We start from the raw sequence: 23,852 nt of genomic DNA on the forward strand, positions 1-23,852 counted from the left end.
AAGTCAATTTGATGTTGATAGACTTTAATGGGTAAATCCTCTCAATTATGTAAGAGGAAACACTACTGAAAAATGTGTTTCCTATATTAAAGTATTTGCGCTTTAAATCAGATTGACTTTATCTTCATTTTTTTTCAATCATCCTTTTAATTTTCAAACTGACTGAGATCTGAGGTTGGTGTTCACATACTGATTTCAACCAAACGTTGAGGTGTAAGATCAGAAGAGGAATAAAAGATGGTCGAGATAAAAAAGAGAAATGTTAGATTTTTTAAAAAAAGCTAATTTGTCACTTCACTCATTGAGTATGAACTGAATAGACTTCTAACCCTTAAAATACTTTTTTCCCCCTCTCTTTATTGCCTGGAATCTTAAGAGCTTTATCATTTGCAGTCATAAAATGAAAATATACACCAAACCCTCAAAGGGCAAGTATGAAATTAAATTATATTTGGGCAGCTGTAACCTTTTAAAACGATCAGATTCCAGTTAATGTATTTCTTCCTGTTCCAAGTGCTGCCATGGTGTTTGATGGTGGGAAGCAGTCCAAAGGGCATTGGGAGATAATAAATTCACTGTAAATTTCACCCCAAGGCATGTCTCGATACACCAAGGCCTCCATTTAGCAAGACTGACCTAAAACTCTTGTCACATCCAAAGGTCACTTAGGTTGGGGTTGGTGTGTCCCATCTATCTTTCCTTGATGTAAAGAATGACAGTTGAAACAGGACTGTGCTCATAAACAGTCATCTGAATATGAAAAAGAAGCTCACTTTGGAGTAGGTGGGGAAAGTAAAAGAGAACTATCTTTTACAGTAGGAGTCGCAGATACTGTGCTTTTTGCAGTCACTGAAGGGTCTACATGATCTCGTCGCTTCTGTTTCAGAGCAGTCATTAGTTTCAAAGGGGCATTACTGGATTTGGTTGATTTAGAATCAGGTGTTTTTCTCTCTTGCTTTTATTTATATTTGTTTCCCAAAGCCTCGAGTGATTTTTAGTAAATATTTTTTAAATGGATGTAATATTTCCAACCTCCTTTTACTTTAAAATAGTACTCCTTCCCTGATTTAAAACTGTTCTCTTCAATTAAATTAATTTACAAGATGAACCAATGCATGTGAACAAATTAAGAGAAAAAATATTTTTTAAAAAATGAAGCTTAAAAAAAGATGAAGTACTTAATATGGTACTGGAATACAGTAGGATTTTTTTCTTCTATTGTCCACTTAATCATATCCTTTTTTATTGTGGCAAAATATGTAGAACAATAAAAATTATCATTTTAACTTTTTTGAGTATGCAATTCAGTAACATTAAGTTCCTTCCCAGTGTTGTGTAAAACCATCACCATTATTTCTTTCCAAAAATTTTTAACTATCCCAGATGGAAACTATAACTCCTTATTTCTCATTTCCCCCATCCCCTCAGCCCCTGGTAACTTCTTTTCCACCTTCTGTCTCTATGAATTTGCCTACTCTGTGTACCTAATATAACTGAATCATACAATATGGGTCCTTTAGTGTCTGGTTGATTTCACTTAGCACACTGTTTTCAAAGTTCATCAATGTTGTAACTTGTATCTGTCAATTATTACTTTCAAGAATGACTTCATTTCTTTCAAAAACAGTATTTTAAAATGTTAGGAATCAGGAATATATAAATTATCAATTGTAATAATCGTAAGTAATGTATAGAGTCATATGGAGAAATAATAGACAACTACTGGACAGATGTAACGGAAGATCGAAGTCTTATAATTCTTCTTAGGGAAAAAAATTTTTTTTTTCATAAAGACCAGGATCTCTGTTTATTGATATGTTCTAAGGGTCTGAAATAGTGTTTGGTGCATAATAGGTGCCCTATAAATAAATATTGAAAGAATCAATCAATGTAAGGCAAGAAAGCAGAAGTTATAATTGATTATCCCTCTGAACTACTTCAATGACATATGAGAAATACGTCCTGCACAACTGAAAAGGAGGCCATTTGTGATCGGAGGAGATAATGAAAGTCAAAATACACTCTAAATGCAAGGTTTATTTTTGTTGTTTTAATTGATTTAAGAGTAGTATGTGTTTTGGGTACTGCAAATATTAATAGCTAATTTTAAATATATAGTTTTTATATTTTTAAATGGTCTAGAAAAATCAAGGTTAGTGACTAAGAATCAAAGCAAAATACAAAGCTTTAAAAATAAGATTAAATTCTTAGTATAAATTATACAGGATTTCCCTGGCGGCTCAGTGGTAGAGAACCCACCTGTCAATTCAGGAGACATGGGTTTGATCCCAGGTTGAGAAGATCCCCTGGAGAAGGAAATGGCAACCCACTCGAGTATTCTTGCCTGGGAAATCCCATGACCAGAGGAGCCTGGCAGGCTACAGTCCTTGGGGTCCTAAGAGTTGGATATGATTTAGTGATTAAACAACAACAATAACATAAATTATACAGGAAAGAGCAAGTATTTAAATAAGGATGAGACTCAGAATGTTGAAAATTTTATATCCAAATTTATTCTATAATTTATTTTGAATCAATTTTAAATCATGTAAAAAATAATTAGGTAAATGTCATTTTAGCTAAAAGTAGGGTATAGGTGAATCAAAACCTTCCAGTCAATTCTTCATATTGTACACAGACTAACCTCCTGGAAATGCAAATCTAGTTATATCATTCCTCTTCCTAAACTGTTCCAAATTTCCACCTACCTTTCCAAACACCTCTCCCCTGACACTGGAGTCTCACTGACCTTCCGTGTACTTGTCTTCTTCTCTCCTACCGCAAGGTTCTTCGGCCAGTACTTTTTCCTGCTCCGTGTATGCAGTCACACCATAGCATCCTTCTGATCTCCAAGGAATCATATTTAAAGGGAAGAAGACTTTCTTGGTGTGTCTGATCATATTATAGCTGTTTCTTAAATGTTCTCCTCTTTCCCTGTCTCTTAAATTCATTCTCCCCTATAAATTGACTAGAAAACCAAACTGAAGCAATGTTAATACTTACTGGCCAAGTGGAAGGAAGAGGATGAAAATGCTAGGGAAGATGTCCTCAGGGACGCCTCACTTCCTTCCCACCCTACATCTGTACCAGTGTAGTTACCAGCAGAAGAACCCTGTCTCTGTCAGAAGTACTTTTAGAATGGCCTTCCGCGGGCTTGCTCATCTCTTTACCCCAAAGCCTCAGAGCCAACTACTGTGTTTAAATGACGAGAAAAGAGCTTCATAAGGGACAGAGGTTAAGCATTATGGGCGCTTGTAAAAAACTTGGATTTTAACCTCAGCTTACCTATGTGACTTTGGACAAACGACTTCTACTTTCTGTGTACTTTAGTGTCCTCCTCTACAAACAGTAATGTGTGTCCTGAGGCTGTTGAGAAAGTTCAGAGAGACATGGCCTGTGCCTGGCATGCTGTAAGCTTCCTATAAACTCTAGCTATTATGATTATTTCTGCTGCTATTATCATTCTGTACATAGATTTCTTCTGAAATTTAAGCTAATTCATCTTAATGTAGGCACTCAACCAACACTAATAATAATGTGCAATATTTTCTTAATGTTAAAGGTTTATAATGAAGTAAATGAGGGAAAATATAAGGGGGAAATCCCTAGGAAGAAGTCTTTTAAAATTTAACCCGTGATATGTGTTGTCTATTAGTACTAGCAGTGATTTATACATATACATGCACTCCAGTAAGACTTGGTGGGCTCCCCAGGCAGCATTAGTGGTAAAGAACCTGCCTGTGACATAAAAAGAAATGGATTTGATCCCTGCGTCAGCAGGACGCCCCCGAGGAGGGCATGGCAACCCACTCCAGTATTCTTGTCCGGAGAATCCCTTGGACAGAAGAGCCTGGCCGGCTACAGTCCATGGGATTGCAAAGAGTCAGACCACGACTAAAGCGACTTTGCATGCACAAATACGGATGACAAAAAAAATCTTTAGTGGTTGTGCGCTTTCTTCAGGGATCGTAGAGTTCTATCACTAGAGATGAAAGAAGTTTCTTACTTTTGAAGACTTTAACTCCTGGTCTTGAAAACTGTCTCTGCCTCAGAGCTTAGGAAAAATCCTTGTTATCTGTGGCCAACAGGGAGGGATGTAAGTTTATCATATGAAGTGTCATGTAGTAACATTGCTGCACATATGGTAAGTTTATATCATATGCAGTAGAAGAGAGAATTTTAAGGAATACTGACATCACTAGTCATTTAACTTGGACAATTGAGGAGCTTTCCTTTCCCCCCATGAACATACAGAATTGTTATGGTGATCTCTGAAATAGCATGAAGACTTCTAGCAGAGTGGGTGGTACATCATAGTCACGGAGAAAATCATAGATCTTGCACTTCCTCTCCCAAACGTGCAAACTATTTTCAAGCATCCAGCAAGTATACATTCTGGAAGTGAGTCTGTTTAATATAGAAGATTTTATATATATATTCTAACTTGATATGAACTAGCACTCGTTTTCTTTTTTATTGAGTCAAAATACTCTTTTTAATGTTTTGATTGCTATTATACACCCCCCTCAATCTATGGGGATAACACAAACAGTAATTTCACAGTGATGAGCTTAGTCAAAGGTAAGTGTCTGCTTTAAAAAATCTTTCTGATAATACTCAGCTTTTCTGTATTTAATGGTGAATTCTTGGAAACAAAAGATTTTTTCCCCTGAGAAACATTTCTTATTGTTACTTTGAAAGGAATTTCAGCAGTGTTTTATTCCCGTAAAGTAAACTAATTAAACATATGAGTATAGTCACTGATATAGAAAAGATTTGAAGAGCTATCCAGCCAGTGTCGTCCTTACCTTGCCAAATGGAGATGTATTTACTGGTTGGTGACCTCAGGAATAGATGCAAAGTGTTCATCTTCCCACAATAATGAATGGCAAGTCTGGAGCAGCATAAAAAGGGTCAATCGAATAGGTTATACATCATATGGGGAGGCAGATGTTAGAACATATTGTAATGGATTACTGTGCAGTACATGAAGATGGCTTGTGGAGTAGGAAAAAAACAAGGAGTGAGAGAGAAAGAGACAGACTATCAGTTGGTGTTTTCTTGCCTGACTCTTGCATATATATTTGGTTCTTTAAGGAACTTCTTCGATTATAAAAGTCAAAATGTTTTTTAGCTATTCAAGACTTATTGGTGTGTAATAAAAGGAAGAAAGCCTTTTAAAATCCATTTCATTTGAAGTGTTTCTTATTTATATGCTTCAGTATCTGCAGTGTGACAGAAACAGCATGAGAGCATCCTACCTGTGAACAAGGTCTTAAGATTTAAGGAAGTTCAAATGTATTCTTTAATTTTTAGCAAGATGCCATCTTCACACCCTCTCAGCACTACATCCCTCTTTGATAGCTCCATATTCTTTCCAGGTATCACACTGAATGAAACCAAGTTTCAGATAAAATAACAAAGATCACCTATGTATTATTAATATTTGGTGATAACAGCATTACGTAGATAATACAGTTTTTGTACATGTATTCACTATGGTCTTTTTGTAATAGAAAAATCACAATACAGATGTAGTATTTTACTTTTCTATTCTAATTTTTTGAAGACATATCACCCAGGAGTACTGTATTTCAGGAGATGTGGGTCATGATAGCAGTGGTTTCTGTCTTGGAGCCCCTACCAGCCAGCCCCACATTTCCTCAGGCATGTTTTCCTAGTGGCTCACCTGTTTTCTGTGAAGGCAAAACATTCCTCTCCTGAGGTGTATAACAGTTTTTTTCCCCTCATGGCTTGTCTTCTTCCTGTAATCCTGAACTCACCTTCGCATGTCAACTGACCGCCCAGCCTTTTGAAGACTATATCCACTCAAGTTATTTCTTTGCTTAACATGCTGATGAAATTCTGATATTTCAACATCTTCAAATCATTTTTTAAGATTATGCACCATTGATGTGCTGTTAGTTGAGGATGAGATGGTTCGATGGCATCACTGATTCAATGGACATGAGTCTGAGTAAGCCCCAGGAGTTGGTGATGGACAGGGAAGCCTTGCGTGCTGCAGTCCATGGGGTCACAAAGAGTCAGACAGGACTGAGTGATGGAACTGAACTGAACTGATCCTTCATTTCTACAAATCTGTACTAAGTCTGAATTTACTTTTTCTTTCAGTTTGATACATTTCTTTCTTTCCTTCAAGTTTTGTGAGGAACTGTGTCCAAATCCTGGATCTTCCACATTCTGTAAAGTTATTTAAACTTACTTCTAGAAGTGACCGTGATAGACTCAGACTATCACTCCCATTGCTCCCTTGAGAATAACTCCTCAACTGGAACACTAGACTGGAGGTGAAGTGAAAATTCCTCCTGAATTCCTCCAGGTGCCTTTCTTTCAGTCTCTTTCTCCCAGGATCTGTAGTGGATCTGGTGAAGCGGCAGGAGTAATGCCTCACTCCCCAGCCCCCACCACACTTACATGGGTTAACCACCAAGAAAGTTGTGAGTAGACAACTCTAAACATCTCCTCGCTACCCCCAAGCCTTTCACCCTCACACAAACTTGACAAAGAGTCTCAGTCTTTAGAGCTGGTTGTCAACCCTAAGTATCTAGTCATCATTTTCTTCCAGCAGTCACCTTGTGTATGCCAAGTCACTTCAGTCAAGTCTGACTCTTTGCAACCCCATGGGCTATAGCAAGGCTCCTCTGTTCATGGGATTCTCCAGGAAGAATACTGGAATGGGTTGCCAGGCCCTCCTCCAGGAGATCTTCCAGACCCAGGGATTGAACCCAAGTCTCTTGCATTGCAGGCAGTTTCTTTACCACTAGCACCACCTGGAAAGTCTTAGTGGTTAATAAAAGTTATCAACTTTCAGAACTCACTTTGGCATGCTAGTATTCCTTGATGGGTACAATGAGTGCATGGTCTTTTAAAATCTTTATTCCATTTCTCTACTATAATTTTTGAAAATTAAAAAATTAAAAAATTATTATTGTGTAAGTATATAAATAGAAAAATCATATGGGAGGAAAATGTGCTTAATTGTATTACTTTTTGTTGTCATCATATTGTTTATCATTATGGACCTTTTGATAATAGCTATACCCTGCTATTAAACTGGACATTCTCAGTCTGATAGGTTTTATTCTTTGAAGTTGAATTCAAATGTCAAGAACCCTTAACAACTGAATGATTAAAAAAAAACCAACTTTTTAATAGAGCAAATGATCTGAACATTTTACAAAGAAGCCATAGAAATGACTAATAATGGGCCTTCCTTGGTGGCCCAGCAGCTAAGATTCTGTGCTTCCAATGCAGGGGATTCTGATTCAGTCCATGGTAGGGAAACTAAGATCCCTCATGCCATGAGAGGCTGCCAAAAAATAAACTAAAAGTAAATTTTAAAGGAAGAAGATTTTTTTTTAAAATCGCTAAAAAGTACATGGAAAAGATGTTCAGTATCATCAGTCACTAGGGAAATGCAAATTAAAAGCGCAATAAGGTACCACTTCACTTCTACTAGAATAGTTGTAATCAAAAGATAGTACCAAATATTGATGATAACACAGTGCTAGTTAGAATACAGAAAGGTTCAGACACTCTAGAAAGTTTGGCAGTTTCTTGACAAAGTAAACATTAACTTGCCATCTCTATATCCTTGCGCTCAGTTGTGTCTGATGCTTTGCGACCCCATGGACTGTAGCCTGCCAGGCCTCTCTGACAATGGGATTTCCCAAGCAAGAATACTATAGTGGATTGCCATTTCCTACTCCAGAGGATCTTCCCAACCCAGGGACTGAACCCTCATCTCTTGCCTCTCCTGCAAAGATAGATTCTTTACCACTAGGGCTACCAGGGAAGCCCTTTAGATTCATAGCGGAACTATTCTTGATAGCCTAAAATTGTAAACAAACAAAATGTCCATCAACTGCATAAGCAGATAAACAAATATGGTATGTCCATGCAAATGAGTGCCATTCAACAGTACAATGGAGCAGAGTACTTATACATGCTAAAATACAAAGGAACCTCAAAAACATACTAAGTGGAAGAAGACAGATCTCTTTTTCTTCAGTCTCCTCCACTTCTGCCCCACAACCTTGCATGTTATGTTCACTTACCTGGAATATCTCTCTATTCCAACTTTCTGTTGCAACTTCCTTAAAGACTCCTATCCAGTAGGGCTGTAGCTGGGTTCCACCTTATTGCGCTTTAAAAGACAATCACAGCCAAGAAATCTGTCCCATCTAGGACAAAGCCATTTATCTTCTCTTGAGTGGAGCTGGGAGCTAGAACAGCAGGAGTGCAAGCTGTGGGCCCAGTCTTGAAACAGCAAGGAGAGCAGAAATCTAAATGCACATCTGCCCTGCAGATCATATTTGTTCATGGAGGGGAAAATATGCATAACATAGAATTTGCCATCTTAGCTATTTTTAAATGTATGGTTCATTGGCATGAAGCACATTCACATTGTTGTGCAGCCATACTGACCATCCATCTCCAAAATCCTCTCACCTTCCCAAATTGAAATTCTGTAGCTATTAAGCAGTTATATCCCTTCCCACTTCCCCACTCCACCCTCAGCTCCTGGGAACCACCAGTCTTTACGTCTCTATGAAATTGACTGCTCTAGGTACCTCATATAAGAGGAATCATACAATATTTGGCCTTTTATCACTGGCTTATTTCACTTTGCATAGTGTTTTCAAGGTTCATTCATGTTATAGCATTTGTCAGAATTTCCATTTTGAAGGCTGAATGACATTCCATTCTATGCACATTACACACTTGCTTATCCAATCCTCCCTTGACGGGCACTTGGATCTCTTCCGCCTGTTGGCTAATTGTGACCAATGCTGCTGTGAGCATGGGTGTAAAAATGTCTGTTTCAGGCCCCACTTTCAGTTACCTTGAAATATATATCCAGAAGAGACTTGTTTTTGGATCATATGGTAATTGTTTCGTTCTGAAGAATTACCATAGTGTTTTCCAAAAGCAGCTACACCATTTCACATTCCCAGCAGAAAGGATCAAGGACTCCAGTTTCTCCACGTCCTCACCAATATTTGTTCTTTTTCTTTTTTTAATGATAACTGTACTAATAGGTTGTGAAGTGGTATCTCATTCTGGTGTTCATTTGTACCCAGCTATTTTGAAGGTATGTTTGTCCAGATGGGAAAATGAACCATATTTTATTAAATACTTCATTAGCTTGATTTGTAAATTGTAAATTTTTATATACGTGGCATGGATTCTCTATTTGCACTTTTGCCCTGGAATCCACCAGATTTTAGGTCTATCATGTTTTTCATGCAATGTGCTTGAAAAAAATTTAAAAAGAGCCTATGGTATTAAAGCAAGAAGTCCATGTTTAAACTCAAGTTGCTTTGATACTTTTCTGTGAAGAAACATTATGAAAAATAATGTACAAAGCAAATTTATTCACATTGAAACATGCTGATATGTTTTGAAAGATTTTCTTCAGTACATTAGTTTCTCTTTAAACTCCACATTTAAGTTACATTAAGAAGTTGAAATTAAGCCATAAAGATAACACTTATGGAGCCTTGAAATTGCTTTCTGAATATTTTCCTCACAAATGTTAACTCTATGTCCCTTCCCTTAAAAAAACAAACATGCTTTTCAGACATATCATATCTGAACGAGAATCTCTCAGGTTAGATTTAAGCTTTAGGAATATCAATTTTTAAAACATAATAAACCACAACACACACATTTAAAAATTTCTAATAAAAATAGTTAACACTTTATACATATTAACTTTTATTACCAGATTTAAGTCACTGCACTTAAAAAAAAATCACATGCCATTTCTCTACGTATGTTTGAGCTTTAAAATTCTCTTAATAAGGCAGTTTTTAGTTCTGTGATGTTCTTTTTGACGATTTAGGGCTATATGTGTTTGTTTATGTGCAAGTTTGGAAGTGACTACTTCTAATTTCTGAGTGAGAGCTTTCTCAGTCACCAAGTATGATAAAGGACTTCAACTTTCAGCCTTGTTCCTGTTTAAATTCTTATGATAGATTAAAACAACCTCATTGGTCTTACTTAATTAAATATTGAAAATATATAAAAATCATTTATAGATAATAGTATGCCTCTTTCTCTTTTATGTATCATTGTTTGATATGAAATTTCATTTGGAGAAAAAGATTCTACTTATAAAATAATATTAAACAATTAATTTAGCAAAAACAATACTAAGTGGTTGTGTAGTATATTAGCACTCTACACTCAAATCATGGAATCTTTTTTTTTCCTTTTCATTTTCACAGCTGTTGCTTAAACTGTCATTCAAATTACCACTACTAAATTTTGACAACCTCTATAATTCTTGTCTTCTCTTGATTCTATTTTAAACCATCAAATAGATTGCTCTCAAGCTTTCAGTGGCTTTCTCTTGCCTACATATTAAGTTTAAACTATTTTGCTTATATTTCAGGATTCTGGAAGTTGAATTTAGCCTAAACCCAGAACTGTTTTGTTTTTCCCAAGGTTTGCACTCAGTTAGGTCCTTGTCCTGTCTACCACCCCTGTGCTCCCGCTTGCCATCCACATCCTGCTGTCTATTCCCTTTGTGACAGTCTACTCATTCCTGCTCCTGGGCCTGGCTTTAAATGGTGCACAATCCCACCTCTCTATTTATGCTCAGCTTACCTACAGCTCTGTAATGGAAACATATCAGAAGGCACTGAGTCATTTCCTTTTTTTGGCATGCCTTTAACAGTGGCACACAGTTGCACTATACTTATAGTCTCAATATTTTAGGTTTACCAGTGTTGACCTAGGGAAGAAACTATGTTTATACATTTTCTGTATCCTGCACTGTACCTAACACAGTCCAGAGTGTGTAGCAGGAGGTTAGCATGTAAATGTTACTAGTTTCTTACTTGGTATAATTGCGTGCATGCTCAGTCGCTCAGTCGTGTCCAGTTCTTTGTGACTCTAGGAACTGCAGCCTGCCAAGCTCCTCTGTCCATGGAATTTTCCAGGCAAGAATACTGGAGCAGAGTTGCCATTTCCTTGTCCAGGGGGTCTTACTGATCCAGATATCAAACCTGCATCTCCTGCATTGGCAGGTGGATTCTATAACACTGGGCCACTGGGAAGCCCACTTAGTATAATAAATCCATGAATAATTATGACTTGTTATGTATTGATCAAACGTTTTTTACCATGTGTTTTTCTGAGTGTTCTATACACATTTTGTGATGTATTTCTCAAAGTAACCATGTCAGGTCAGTTTTATTTATCCCTGAATTTGCAGATTAAGAAATTGTAGTTCAGAGTGATCGCCCAAGATCACTAGCTTAGAGCTGGGATTAGAATTGTGGTTTGCCGTGGTGGCTCAGACCCTAAAGAATCTCCCTGCAATGCAGAAGACCTGAATTCCATCCCTGGATCCGGAAAATCCCTCAGAGAAGGAAATGGCAACCCACTCCAGTATTCTTGACTGAAGAATCCCATGGACAGAGGAGCCTGGCAGGCTACAGTCTATGAGGTTGCAGAGTCAGACACAACTAAGCGATTAATAACATTTGCCTTCCTTTTAACTCTCCCTCCAAAAGTAGAAATGGCCCTTGAAGAGGCTTAAAATGCTCAAGAGACAAAGATGTAATTTTAAGGAACAATTTGAGGCAAAAGTGAGACTTCTTTTTATGTACTGGTAGATATAGATAAACATATTTATGTGAGCCCAGGAACACCGAGACCTTAAGTAACCAGTGAATAGATTCCAACCTAATTGTACATCATTGTCTCCATTAAAAAAGAAAATCATTGTCTGAAGTAGGTGTAGGGATAGTGGAAGGGAAAGGGAATAAGAATGCAGTATGTGAAGTATATAAAAAATAGAAAATCTAATGCTCTGTGGGATCAGGGAGTTTTAGAGATCAAACCAAATCCTTAACATATTTGTTTCCAGATAAGGGTCAAGTTATTCTTCAAGGTAAAAAAGTGTTTTTCTGTCAGTCTGGTTAACCTCATGACCTGAGTGTTCTCTTTAAGCTTCAGCTTTTTATGCTTAGAACCTCTCAGCTTCCTTCTGATGTTAAGAACGACTTAACTGTTTTTCATAAAAGTACACTTATTATAATACTCCTTATATTTAACTTCAGGTTTTGTCTGCTATCCTTTTTTTTTTTTTTTTTGCTATCCTTTAAAGAGAAACATGAGCCCGTTTTTTTAAAAAACATTTTTATTTATATGTAATTATATGCATGAATGCTCAGTCGCTTCAGTCTTGTCCAGTTCTTTGGCAACCCCATGGAGCCTGCCAGGCTCCTATGTCCATGGAATTCTCCAGGCAAGAATACTGGAGTGGTTGCCATTTCCTTCTCCAGGGGATATTCCCCACCCAGGGACTGGCCCTCTTCTCTTGCAGCTCCTTCACTGACAGGAGGAATCTTTACCACTGAACCACCAGGGAAGGCCATATATATAATTTTATATGCATATATTAATAGTATGTAAATGAGATCTGTGGTTAAGGGAATGCTTGTTACTTCAGGTGGCTTTCAAGTCCCTGTAGATTCCATGCCCCTCCCCTCTCAAGAAGATGAGCCAGGGATTCTGAGATTATATACCTCCTTCACCCCAGGTGGTGTGAGTGGTAAAGAATCTAACTGCCAATGTAGGAAATGCAAGAGACGTGAGTTCAGTCCTTGGGTTGGGACGATCCCCTAGAGTAGGAAATAATAACCCACTACAATATTCTTTCCGGGAACATCCCATGGACACAGAAGCCTAGCTGTCCATGGGGATACAGTCCACGGGGTCGCAAAGAGTCAGACAGAACTGAGTACACACACACAACACAATGGTACAGATACCTATCATCATGCTCAAGTCTGCTTGAATAAATGAGATAAAATACTAATCCTCTCTTGACTTTCTTGTTTTATTATCAGTCAACACACCCATCTTAATGAATAAACAAATGGATGTAAGTTTTTGAAAAATTGAATTAAAATTAGTCTCAGCAGCATTTATTTTTTAAGTTGCCTACCCTTGATATATAACCAGGTATGAAAACCACTGTCAGTCTCTTGAAATCTACTGAAAAGTTATTTTAACTTGTGAATGGCCAAATTAGGTCCCAGCAGTCTTAAAACTACTGGTTTATTTTTTTGTGCAAGCCCAATGTATATCAGATCCTGTAAGACTTGAGGCCTCTTTATATTTCTGTAATATATCATAAATTTAAGGAGCACATATTTGACACAAATTAAAATATGTTGGAAATGGATATTTCCTGTTTCCAAACCTTGTCAAACTAAGAAAATTAGATGTTTGTGGTGGGAAGTGTAATGATCTGGGAATAGTGGAAAGTTAATCACAATTGAGGAAACGTAGTTTTGTATATCTGCCCCTTGCATAGAGAAAACCAACGATTACAAAGGAGAGAATTCAGCATTGCTCCTTAATGTTAACCATACTGAGTGAGGAGTAAGCTTATGACTTTTTCATCATTAATTATTTTAAATCTCTGTATTTTGTAAAACAGCCAGTTTCCAGTACACTATTCTGATAAAAATATGTGTCTAATTGGGCTTGTGTATTTTAAAAATTTATCTTCTTTTCTACTCAGGAATTTTTAAGACAGTTTAACTCAGATAAACCTTAATTAATAAATAAAACCAAAACATTGCATTTATTTGAATGAAGGAAGAATGTATAAGGTTTTTTTTTTAATCCCAAGCTTATACCATCTCCAAACTCAACTCATTCAAGTGTTTCAGTTATACTTATACTTGTATTTTTAATAATAGTTTTAATACTTCCTGGAAGTTTTGAATCTTTCTATAGTGATTGATGTTTAAACATTTAATCACCATTTATGAGTGATTAATCATCTGTTTAATTAAGTAATAGTCATTATTCTTTAAATACTCTGCAATAATTTTGTAATGATCAAATTTAAATTTTGAGTAACCAATTTGTTCACAATTTTGTTTTTAGCTACAGAGGTTAAAATATCCCATGTCCTTTTTGTAATTACTAAACAATCTTATATTTTTGTGTGTACTAAACCTGTAATATGTGTTGTGAGCTTCTAGAAGTAATTGCCACTGTAATTTTAAAGATAAGGATACCATTTACAGTACAATGTGAAATTTGCAATATGTTTTATAGTTAGCCAGCCAGTATTTTAAAATACATATATTTTAAAATTCAGTACACTCGGAAAATTTTAATTTGTAAAGTGATATCCCGGGATATTGGTTATTTTCTTAATAGCTTCAAAACCAGTTCAGGATGATGACAGAAGAAATTAATTTCTGAATTGCAGAACTTAATACATAGGTTTTTAACATAAGTGTGGGAAATGAGTCATTTCTGATACTTTGAAAATGGTAAACTCCCAGTCGTCATCAATTCAGTTCAGTCGCTCAGTCGTGTCCAACTCTTTGCGACCCCATGGACTGCAGCACGCCAAGCCTCCCTGTCCATCACCATCTCCCAGAGTTTACTCAAACTCATGTCCATTGCATCAGTGATGCCATTCAACCATCTCATCCTCTGCCGTCCCCTTCTCCTCCCACCTTCAATCTTTCCCAGCATCAGGGTCTTTTCAAATAAGTCAGTCATCATATTTGATATCATATCTTTTTACTTTTGAGGTAATCTATTAAAAAGTGAGAGTTGCTCAGTCATGTCCGTCTCTTTGCTGCCCCATGGTCTATATAGAGTCCATGGAATTCTCTAGGCCAGAATACTGGAGTGGGTAGCCTTTCCCTTCTCCAGGGGATCTTCCCAACCAGGGATTGAACCCAGGTCTACTACACTGCAGGCAAATTTTTTACCAGCTGAGCCACAAGGGAAGGCCAAGAACATTGGAGTGGGTAGCCTATCCTTTCTCCAGCAGATCTTCCCAACCCAGGTATTGAACCAGGGCCTCCTTCATTGCCGGTGGATTCTTTACCAACTGAGCTGTCAGGGAAGTGCAGTCTATTAAAGCCTTATAAATTAAATCTTATTCTTTTTTCTGATTGGGATCAGAAATAACATAATTGCAATTCATGCAAAATAATGTGGGGGAGGAACAATCATTATTGATAGTATTAATATACTTCTCTGTAATTTCTTTTGTTGGGAATGTATTTTGCATTTGTTTGCATAAAAATGTCATGATTTTTAAAATGATTTTACTGTCCTGTTTTTGTTTAGACCAAAGTCGCTGGAAACTGTGAAAAAAATATAAATGTATTTTCATGTAAATAAATGCCAGTTCTCATTATTTCATTTCTGGCTTATCCTGAACAGTTTCAGTCTCTCATATTTCTTTCAGAGAAAAACCAAGATAATCCAGAGAACTATTTGACAGTACTCTTCCTTGAGAGCTTTTTCTTTAGCATCAAACTTTTTATTACAGAAGTTCTAGCTTGCATAGTAAAAACTATCCAAGAACTCTTAAGACAAGTGAGAAATGAGAAATTGTGTTGTATTTTATACATATATAGACATGCGTGTGTGTGTGTGTGTGTGTGTGTGTGTGTGTGTGTGTGTGTGTGTGTGTGTAATATTTACTGGATGCTTCCCTGCTGGCTCAGACAGTGAAGAATCTGCCTCCAGTGCAGGAGACAGGAGACCACTGCAGATCTGGGTCGAGAGGATCCACTGGAAGAAGAAATAGCAGCCCACTGCAGTATTCTTGCCTGGAGAATTCTATGGACAGAGGAACCTGGTGGGCTACAGTCCATGGGGTTACAAAAAGTCAGACACAACTGAGTGACAAATACACATATACTTATTTATTAATACTTATGTATGTATATATAGATAGTTGCTTCTTCAATCAGATTTTTTAACTTTCACAAACTGCTATGTGGAGATGAAAGAGTGTTAACCACTACAATATTGTAAAGTAATTAGTCTCCAACTAATAAAAATAAATGAAAAAAATAAATAAATAAACATTTGATGTGATTCCTGAATCGAAAGCAACCTCCTTGTTTAAAGATACTACATGATATGGCTATAGTTTGCAAAATTTTCCCTTATTATTAAATTGATTTGTCAAAGAATTTTTGCTGGTTATTTAATAAGAAATATGTGATGGCTTAGTCAAAGAGTATGCATTTTAGATAGTATTCCTTAAAACCCTCAAGATTATCTCAAGTTTGTCTATGTTTATATATCTGGAAGTAAAAAAGCATTCTGGCAAGCATCCAGTTAATTTTTATCAATGGAGGTAGACTGACCAAATAATGTTCTTCAAATAGTCTCCTTCCATTCCCTTCCACTGGCTTTTTTGTATTTCTGCACAACTAATAATCAGAAAAAAGTTGTGACAGCTGTCCATTTCAGCAAATCAAAGAAGGGAAATATACAGGGTTTGAACCAATAAGGATACTAAGAACATTACTTGGTATATGAAGCTACATTCTTTTGTAACACACCATGTAAAATTTAAAAGAGTGGGGAAAAGTTATTAACCAAATAACATGATATACAGTACCTCCACTGATGTTGGTAAAGAGTAAATATGGATAGTTGTTATTTCCTTTGAGTCCCTGGTTATACTGAAACTAAAATTCCTTATGAGTGATGTATGTCATTTCCCCCCTGAGAAGTAAGTCATGAAAGTTGAAGTGACTGTGTCTATCTTTAAATATTCCAAGGCAGTAAAGAAAAATACCCATAGGAAAAATACCGTATCTTACAGGATTATAGGTACTTTCTGAGAGGTGCATTTATTTCATGGCTGACAGTCCTTTTATTTATTTATTTTTTCTCTCTCTCTCCTGTAGCAGTTATATGCTGCCCAGCTAGCTGCAATGCAGGTATCTCCAGGAGGAAAGCTCCCAGGCGTATCCCAAGGCAACCTCGGTGCTGCTGTATCTCCTACCAGCATTCACACAGACAAGAGCACAAACAGCCCACCACCCAAAAGCAAGGTACCCCTTTGAAGAAGCTACATATTTTGGCATATAGAGTTTGCTTTTTGTTCGATGACATGTACTGAATACCTATTATGTGCCAGTAACTGGGCGAAAGGCTAAATCTTCAAGGAAACGATGGTTAGTAGAATCAGTAAGGACTGTGTCCCTATAAATTTACTCACAGAACATTTAGCCGCTCATTTATTCAATGAACATGCATTGATAACTGTAGTAGAAAATGTGAGTGATACAAATATTGGAAAGGTAATTGTGCTGTCACCAAAAATGTTATAGTCTTATAAAATAGATACCTGTACTCTATGATATAAGGTCTTAGAAGGAGTTACAGGGAAAGAATGTTAAGTTATTAGGACAAAGATATTATTAATACCTTCAGTGAGGGACCTGCAAAGATTGTCCCAAAGGAGAACTGAAATAGACCTTAAATATGAATATGATTAGGGCATAGAGAAAAAGTTTTATTTAAATATCAGTAACTGGTTATGTGATATAGTATAGGTCCAATTTCAGACATATTATCCAGCCAATTATTCAGCCAATTAGAAAGATAATGCTAATGTTAAAGGTAAGAGTATTTAGAAATAGTTTTGTTTTTAGGGTAAAGAAAGCATTTCCTGAGAAAACCTTGAAAAGGATCAAGGGAGTTTCAAATAATTTGTTTCTTGACTCAAAAGAAAGAAGCAGAAAAATTAATTTTAACTTCTTCGTGACTTTTAAGCTCTTACCTAGATGATAGTATATGAATATATTAAACTTCCTATGTAAAAACGTAAAAAGAGTATCCATGAATGAATTTTCTCGGACATTGCTCAGGGAAGTATTCACACATATTTTCTAACACTTAGAAAATATTCAGTAGAAAACTTGACACAGTAAATTTACCCCTGAAGAATGCTGTTGGTCTTTTGCTGAATTACCTAGAAAATTGCTTCTGCTCTTTATTTCGAGAATTCATCTGAAATGTCTGAAAAATAATAGGATTAGAGTATTCACAACAATAGAAAAAATACACAGAGAAAAAAATTTATAAATTTTTGAAAGAGAAAAAAAATCCTAGAATTTTTTAATCTTCCTCTAGTGCCCTGACAGATACTTTTCATAGTCGTTATATTAATCCAGAATAGAAATTGGGTAAGAGAACTATTGGATTGGGAAACTGTCCTCCAGCCTCCATCTTCCCAAACCCCCCAAGTCTGTTTTTTCATACTAATAGATAAATACATTGGGAATAATAACTCACCCTGGACAAGGACCTTAGACATGATTCACTAGCAACATGTACAAAGATATAGTGGAAAATTATGTACTTGCTACTGTGATGTTAGGAAATATGGATAAGCCACTTTTAAGAGCTTTTTCAACTGTGTAATGGACCTTCCATGTTCTGTACTTGAGGTATACTTGAGGCGTGATGTGCTCTTCTATATAATCATAGCAGAACATGTTTTTAAAACTTGGTAATAATGGTGACATTTATTAAATATAATTTAATTTTAAAGCAGTGATATGTTGGTGTCTCCATGGACAGTAGTTTCAATGTATTCCATGTACAGGCTCAATTCAGTTAGTGAGTTCAGTCACTTAGTCATGTCCAAGTCTTTATGACCCCATGGACTGCAGCACGCGAGGCATCCCTGTCCATCAGCAACTCCTGGAGCTTACTCAAACTCATGGCCATTGAGTCGGTGATGCCAGCTAACAATCTCATCCTCCGTCTTCCCTTTCTCCTCCTGCATTCAATCTTTCCCAGCCTTGGGTCTTTTCAAATAAGTTGGTTCTTTGCATTAGTTGGCCAAAGTATTGGAGTTTCAACTTCAATATCAGTCCTTCTAATGAACACCCAGGACTGATCTCCTTTAGGATGGGCTGGTTGGATCTCCTTGCAGTTCAAGGGACTCTCAGGAGTCTCTTCCAACACCACAGTTCAAAAGCATCAATTCTTCAGCATTCAGATTTCTTTATAGTCCAACTCTCACATCCATACGTGACTACTGGAAAAATCATAGTTTGACTAGATGGACCTTTGCTGGCAAAGTAATGTCTCTACTTTTTAATATGCTGTATAGGTTGGTCATAATTTTTCTTCCAAGGAGCAAGCGTCTTTTAATTTCTTGACTGCAGTAAACATCTGCAGTGATTTTGGAGCCCAATAAAATAAAATCAGCACTCCTTTACTGACTTGAAACCAGTCTATTGTTCCCTGTCCAGTTCTAACTGTTGCTTTTGACCCACATACAGTTTTCTCAGTAGGCAGGTCAGGTGGTGTGGTATTTCCATCTCTTGAACAATTTTCCACAGTTTATTGTGATCCACACAGTCAAAGGCTTTGTTATAGCCAATAAAGCAGAAATAGATGTTTTTCTGGAACTCTCTTGCTTTTTTAAAGATGATCCAATGGATGTTGGCAGTTTGATCTCTGATCCCCCTGCCTTTTCTAAATCCAGCTTGATCATATGGAAGTTCATGGTTCATATACTGTTGAAGCCCCGCTTGGAGAATTTTGAGCATTGTTTTGCTAGTGTGTGAGGTGAGTGCATTTGTGGGGTAGTTTGAGCATTCTTTGGCATTGCCTTTCTTTGGGATTAGAGTGAAAACTGACCTTTTCCAGTTCTGTGGCCACTGCTGAGTTTTCCAAATTTGCTGGCATATTGAGTGCAGCACTTTCACAGCATCATCTTTTAGGATTTGAAATAGCTCAGCTGGAATTCCATCACCTCAACTAGCTTTGTTTATAGTGATGCTTCCTAAGGCCCACTTGACTTCGCATTCCAGGATGTCTGGCTGTAGGTCAGTGACCACACCATCGTGATCATCTGGGTCATGAACATCTTTTTTTTAATAGTTCTGTGTATTCTTGCCACCTCTTCTCAATATATTCTGGTTCTATTAGCTCCATACCATTTCTGTCCTTTATTGTGCCCATCTTTGCATGAAATGTCCCCTCAGTATCTCTAATTTTCTTGAAGAGATCTCTAGTCTTTCCCATTCTGTTGTTTTCCTCTATTTCTTTGCATTGATCGCTGAGGAAGGCTTTCTTATCTTTCCTGGCTATTCTTTGGAAATCTGCATTCAAATGGGAATATCTTTCCTTTTATCTTTTGCTTTTCACTTCTCTTCTTTTCACAGCTATTTGTAAGGCCTCCTCAGACAACCATTTTGCCTTTTTGCATTTCTTTTTCTTAGTGATGGTCTTGATTCCTGCATCCTGTTCAATGTAACAAACCTCCGTCCATAGTTCTTCAGGCACTCTGACTATCAGACTTAACCCCTTAAATCTATTTGTCATTTCCACTGTATAATTGTAAGGGATTTGATTTAGGTTATACCAGAATGGTCCAGTGGTTTTCCCTACTTTCTCAATTTAAGTCTGAATTTGGCAATAGAAAGTTCATGATCTGAGCCAGAGTCAGCTCCCAGTCTTGTTTATGCTGACTGTATAGAGCTTCTCCATCTTTGGCTTCAAAGAATATAATCAACAGAAAATTGGATTAAAGATTTACTGAGCACCAAAGAATTGATACTTTTGAACTGTGCTGTTGAAGAAGACTCTTGAGAGTCCCTTGGACTGCAAGGAGATCCAGCCAGTCCATCCTAAAGGAGATCAGTCCTGGGTGTTCATTGGAAGGACTGATGCTGAAGCTGAAACTCCAATACTTTGGTCACTTGATGCGAAGAGCAGACTCATTTGAAAAGACCCTGATGCTGGGAAAGATTGAGGGCAGGAGGAGAAGGGGACGACAGAGGATGAGATGGTTGGATGGCATCACCGACTCAATGGACATGAGTTTGGGTAGGCTCCGGGAGTTGGTGATGCACAGAGAGACCTAGCATGCTGCGGTTCATGGGGTCACAAAGAGTCGGACACGACTGAGCAACTGAACTGAACTGAGCATGGCCCCGCCCATCAGAACAAGACCCAGCTTCCCCCTCAGTCAGTCTCTCCCATCAGGAAGCTTCCATAAGCCTCTTATCCTTTTCCATCAGAGGACAGACAGAATGAAAATCACAATCACAGAAAACTAACCAATCTGATCACATATACCACAGCCTTGTCTAACTCAGTGAAACTATGAGTCATGCCACATAGGGCTACCCAAGACAGATGGGTCATGGTAGAGAGTTTTGACAAAACATGGTCCACTGGAGAAGGGAATGGCAAACCACTTCAGTATTTTTGACTTGAGAACCCTATGAACAGTATGAAAAGGCAAAATGATGGGACACTGAAAGATGAACTCCCCAGGTCATTAGGTACCCGTTATGCTACTGGAGATCAGTGGAGAAATAACTCCAGAAAGAATGAAGGGATGGAGCCAAAGCAAAAACAATACCCAGTTGTGGATGTGACTGGTGATGGAAGTAAAGTCCAGTGCTGTACGGCAATATTGCATAAGAACCTGGAATGTTAGGTCCATCAATCAAGGCAAATTGGAAGTGAACAGACAGGAGATGGCAAGACTGGACATCAACATTTTAGGAATCAGCACACTAAAATGCACTGGAATGGGTGAATTTAACTCAGATGACCATTATATCTACTACCGTGGGCAAGAATCCCTTAGAAGAAATGGAGTAGCCCTCATAGTCAACAAAGGAGCCTGAAATGCTGTACTTGGATGCAATCTCAAAAATGACGGAATGATACCTGTTTGTTTCCAAGATAAACCATACAATATCACAGTAATCCAAGTCTATGCCCTGACCAGTAATGCTTAAAAAGCTGAAGTTGAACAGTTCTATGAAGATCTACAAGACATTCTAGAACTAACACACAAAAAAGATGTCCTTTTCATTATAGGGGACTGGAATGCAAAAGTAGGAAGTCAAGAAATATCTGGAGTAACAGGCAAATTTGGACTTGGAGTACAGAATGAAGCAGGGCAAAGGCTACTAGAGCTTTGCCAGGAGAACGCACTGGTCATAGCAAACACCCACTTCCAACGACACAAGAGAAGGCTCTACACATGGATAGGCTAACACTGAGAAAAATAAATATCTGTAGCAGCATAGTCATTGTCACACACAAATAACTCTCTGAGGTATTATTCTATATTTTTCCCCCATGATTTATTAATGTGATTTCACCATCAGTGGTTCATAATGATGCTTTACATTGGGACCTTTCATTTTATCACTTTAGAGTACATAGTTCACTTGTAAAGAACTGATGGGCTTTTCTTGGCCACTAGGTAACTTTTTATCATTGATACTGAGTGTTGTGTGCTCATTCATGTCCAACTCTTTGTGACCCCATGGACTGTAGCCCTCCAAATATCTTCTCCTCAAATCCCTAAATAGAATAATCGTGAAGTTTTTAATGACAGTCAGCCTCATTTGTTTATGCATGTATTTATTTACTCATTCATTTATTCATTCATTCAAAGGTTTATTGAGCAGTTGCTGTGACACTTCCTTAGGTAAACCATGCCAAATATAAAAGTGACATAAAGCTTGCCAAGATGAAGGCACTGTTTTATGAGGTATATGGTTTCAGACCTTCATAGAACTCCACAGATTGGATGCAAAGTTTGATTGTTTCAGTAATGTTAGAATTCTGCCATATTGTACAGTTTTAAGTACCTCCCTTTACTTAGTGCTACTGAAAAAGTGGATTGTGTTTCCATAGTTATGATTATATACTGTTTAAAAAATATATTTATACTTTGTCACTAAATTTCATTTCTGGAAAATTAGCCTTCATGAATTTTCTATCATATAAAGTTTAAGAAAGCAGTTGAAGTTGTATTTCTTACTACTTGCAATTATTTTAAAGTACATAAAAATTTTAACCCAGGAGAAAGTGCCTCTTTTTAAATAACAACCACAATTTAATAAAAATATGTCTGTTCTTTGCTCAGTTTCCTCTAGTATACTGTTTACACCCATTCTTATTGTCAGAAAAGATGTCTTAAATAGGCTTGTGTTTTAGCTCAGCAGTAAAGTTTAGTGGGTTAAAAATTGCCAGAGTGATAAGTATTACTATTGTCATTTTAATGAAGAACATAACTAAAAAAATACAAGCAACAATAAATAAAGAGGATGCATTTCAATACATGAATTCTGTTTCTTAGAGACTGGAATTGACATTTATACATAGCATAATAAACATTTTGCCTTCACAGAGCCATTTCACTTTAATGTAACAGTTATCATTTATTACTACATATAAATATATTTTGAAACAGTCAATCCTGAGTGTCCGGAGGGCATTTTCTATGTGTTTTATTGGTGGATTTTCACATGTGTCTTATTGTAAAATTGAATTATTTTACTAAATAGCTTTGTGTTATCTGCCTTCCAACCTGGCATAAAGCAGACATAAAGCTTTTATTGTTTGGAACAATAGAATCATAAGCCACATCCAGGTGATGATGTAAGGAAAATGGTCTTATTGGCAGCTGTCAAAAATCAACCGCGTGCTATGGGTTTGCTTCCCTGCCCTTCTTCCTAGGTGTGCCTTTGACTCACAACTCCAGAGAAGGACACAAACAAAACTTATTTGCAATTTGCAAAAAAAAAATGGAAGGGGGGAATCAAAAGGAAGGGGCTCCAAAAGGCTGTAAAATTGTGCAGCATGAGTCCTCTGATGCATGCTGTTTTCAATCTGCTGTGCGCCAGTTGGAGGCTTGGGGAGTGTATGCGCGCGCGAGAAAGGATAATGCTGAGAAATGATAGAGTGGCTGTGACCTCCAAGCTCAGCCTGGAAATCCAAGACATTGATTTCACTTAGCATTCCTGCTGAGAAATCTGGCGGAGTTCAGTTGTAATAAAAGAACAAGATTCTGTTCTAATGGTAATGGCGTATGACAGACATATCACTTTGTCTGTCCTCAGCACCAGAGAGAGGAGAATTGGAGAAAGGTCACCTGACCTTCCTGGGGTGTTGTACGAGTGCTGTGCTAAGCTTTGAACTGCCGCCTAGGAACATAATTATTTATAATATTAAATGATAAAGAAACCTTTAGAGGA

At 37.1% G+C, this 23,852-nt stretch overlaps 1 protein-coding gene across 9 annotated transcripts in view; it reads left to right on the top strand.

The window, feature by feature from the left end:
- SOX5 (SRY-box transcription factor 5) overlaps nt 1-23,852 on the top strand; it is a 1,093,182-nt gene that overhangs the window by 992,081 nt on the left and 77,249 nt on the right. For 8 of the 9 annotated variants that reach the window (XM_065940365.1, XM_065940375.1, XM_065940347.1 and 5 more), the window contains one exon: nt 16,731-16,877. In XM_065940365.1, the coding sequence (XP_065796437.1) occupies nt 16,731-16,877 (147 nt within the window). The remainder of the gene's footprint in view (nt 1-16,730; nt 16,878-23,852) is intronic. The other variant, XM_065940337.1, reaches the window with a different exon arrangement.

This window comes from Muntiacus reevesi, chromosome 1 (genome assembly GCF_963930625.1).
Source record: "Muntiacus reevesi chromosome 1, mMunRee1.1, whole genome shotgun sequence".
Taxonomy (NCBI): domain Eukaryota; kingdom Metazoa; phylum Chordata; class Mammalia; order Artiodactyla; family Cervidae; genus Muntiacus; species Muntiacus reevesi.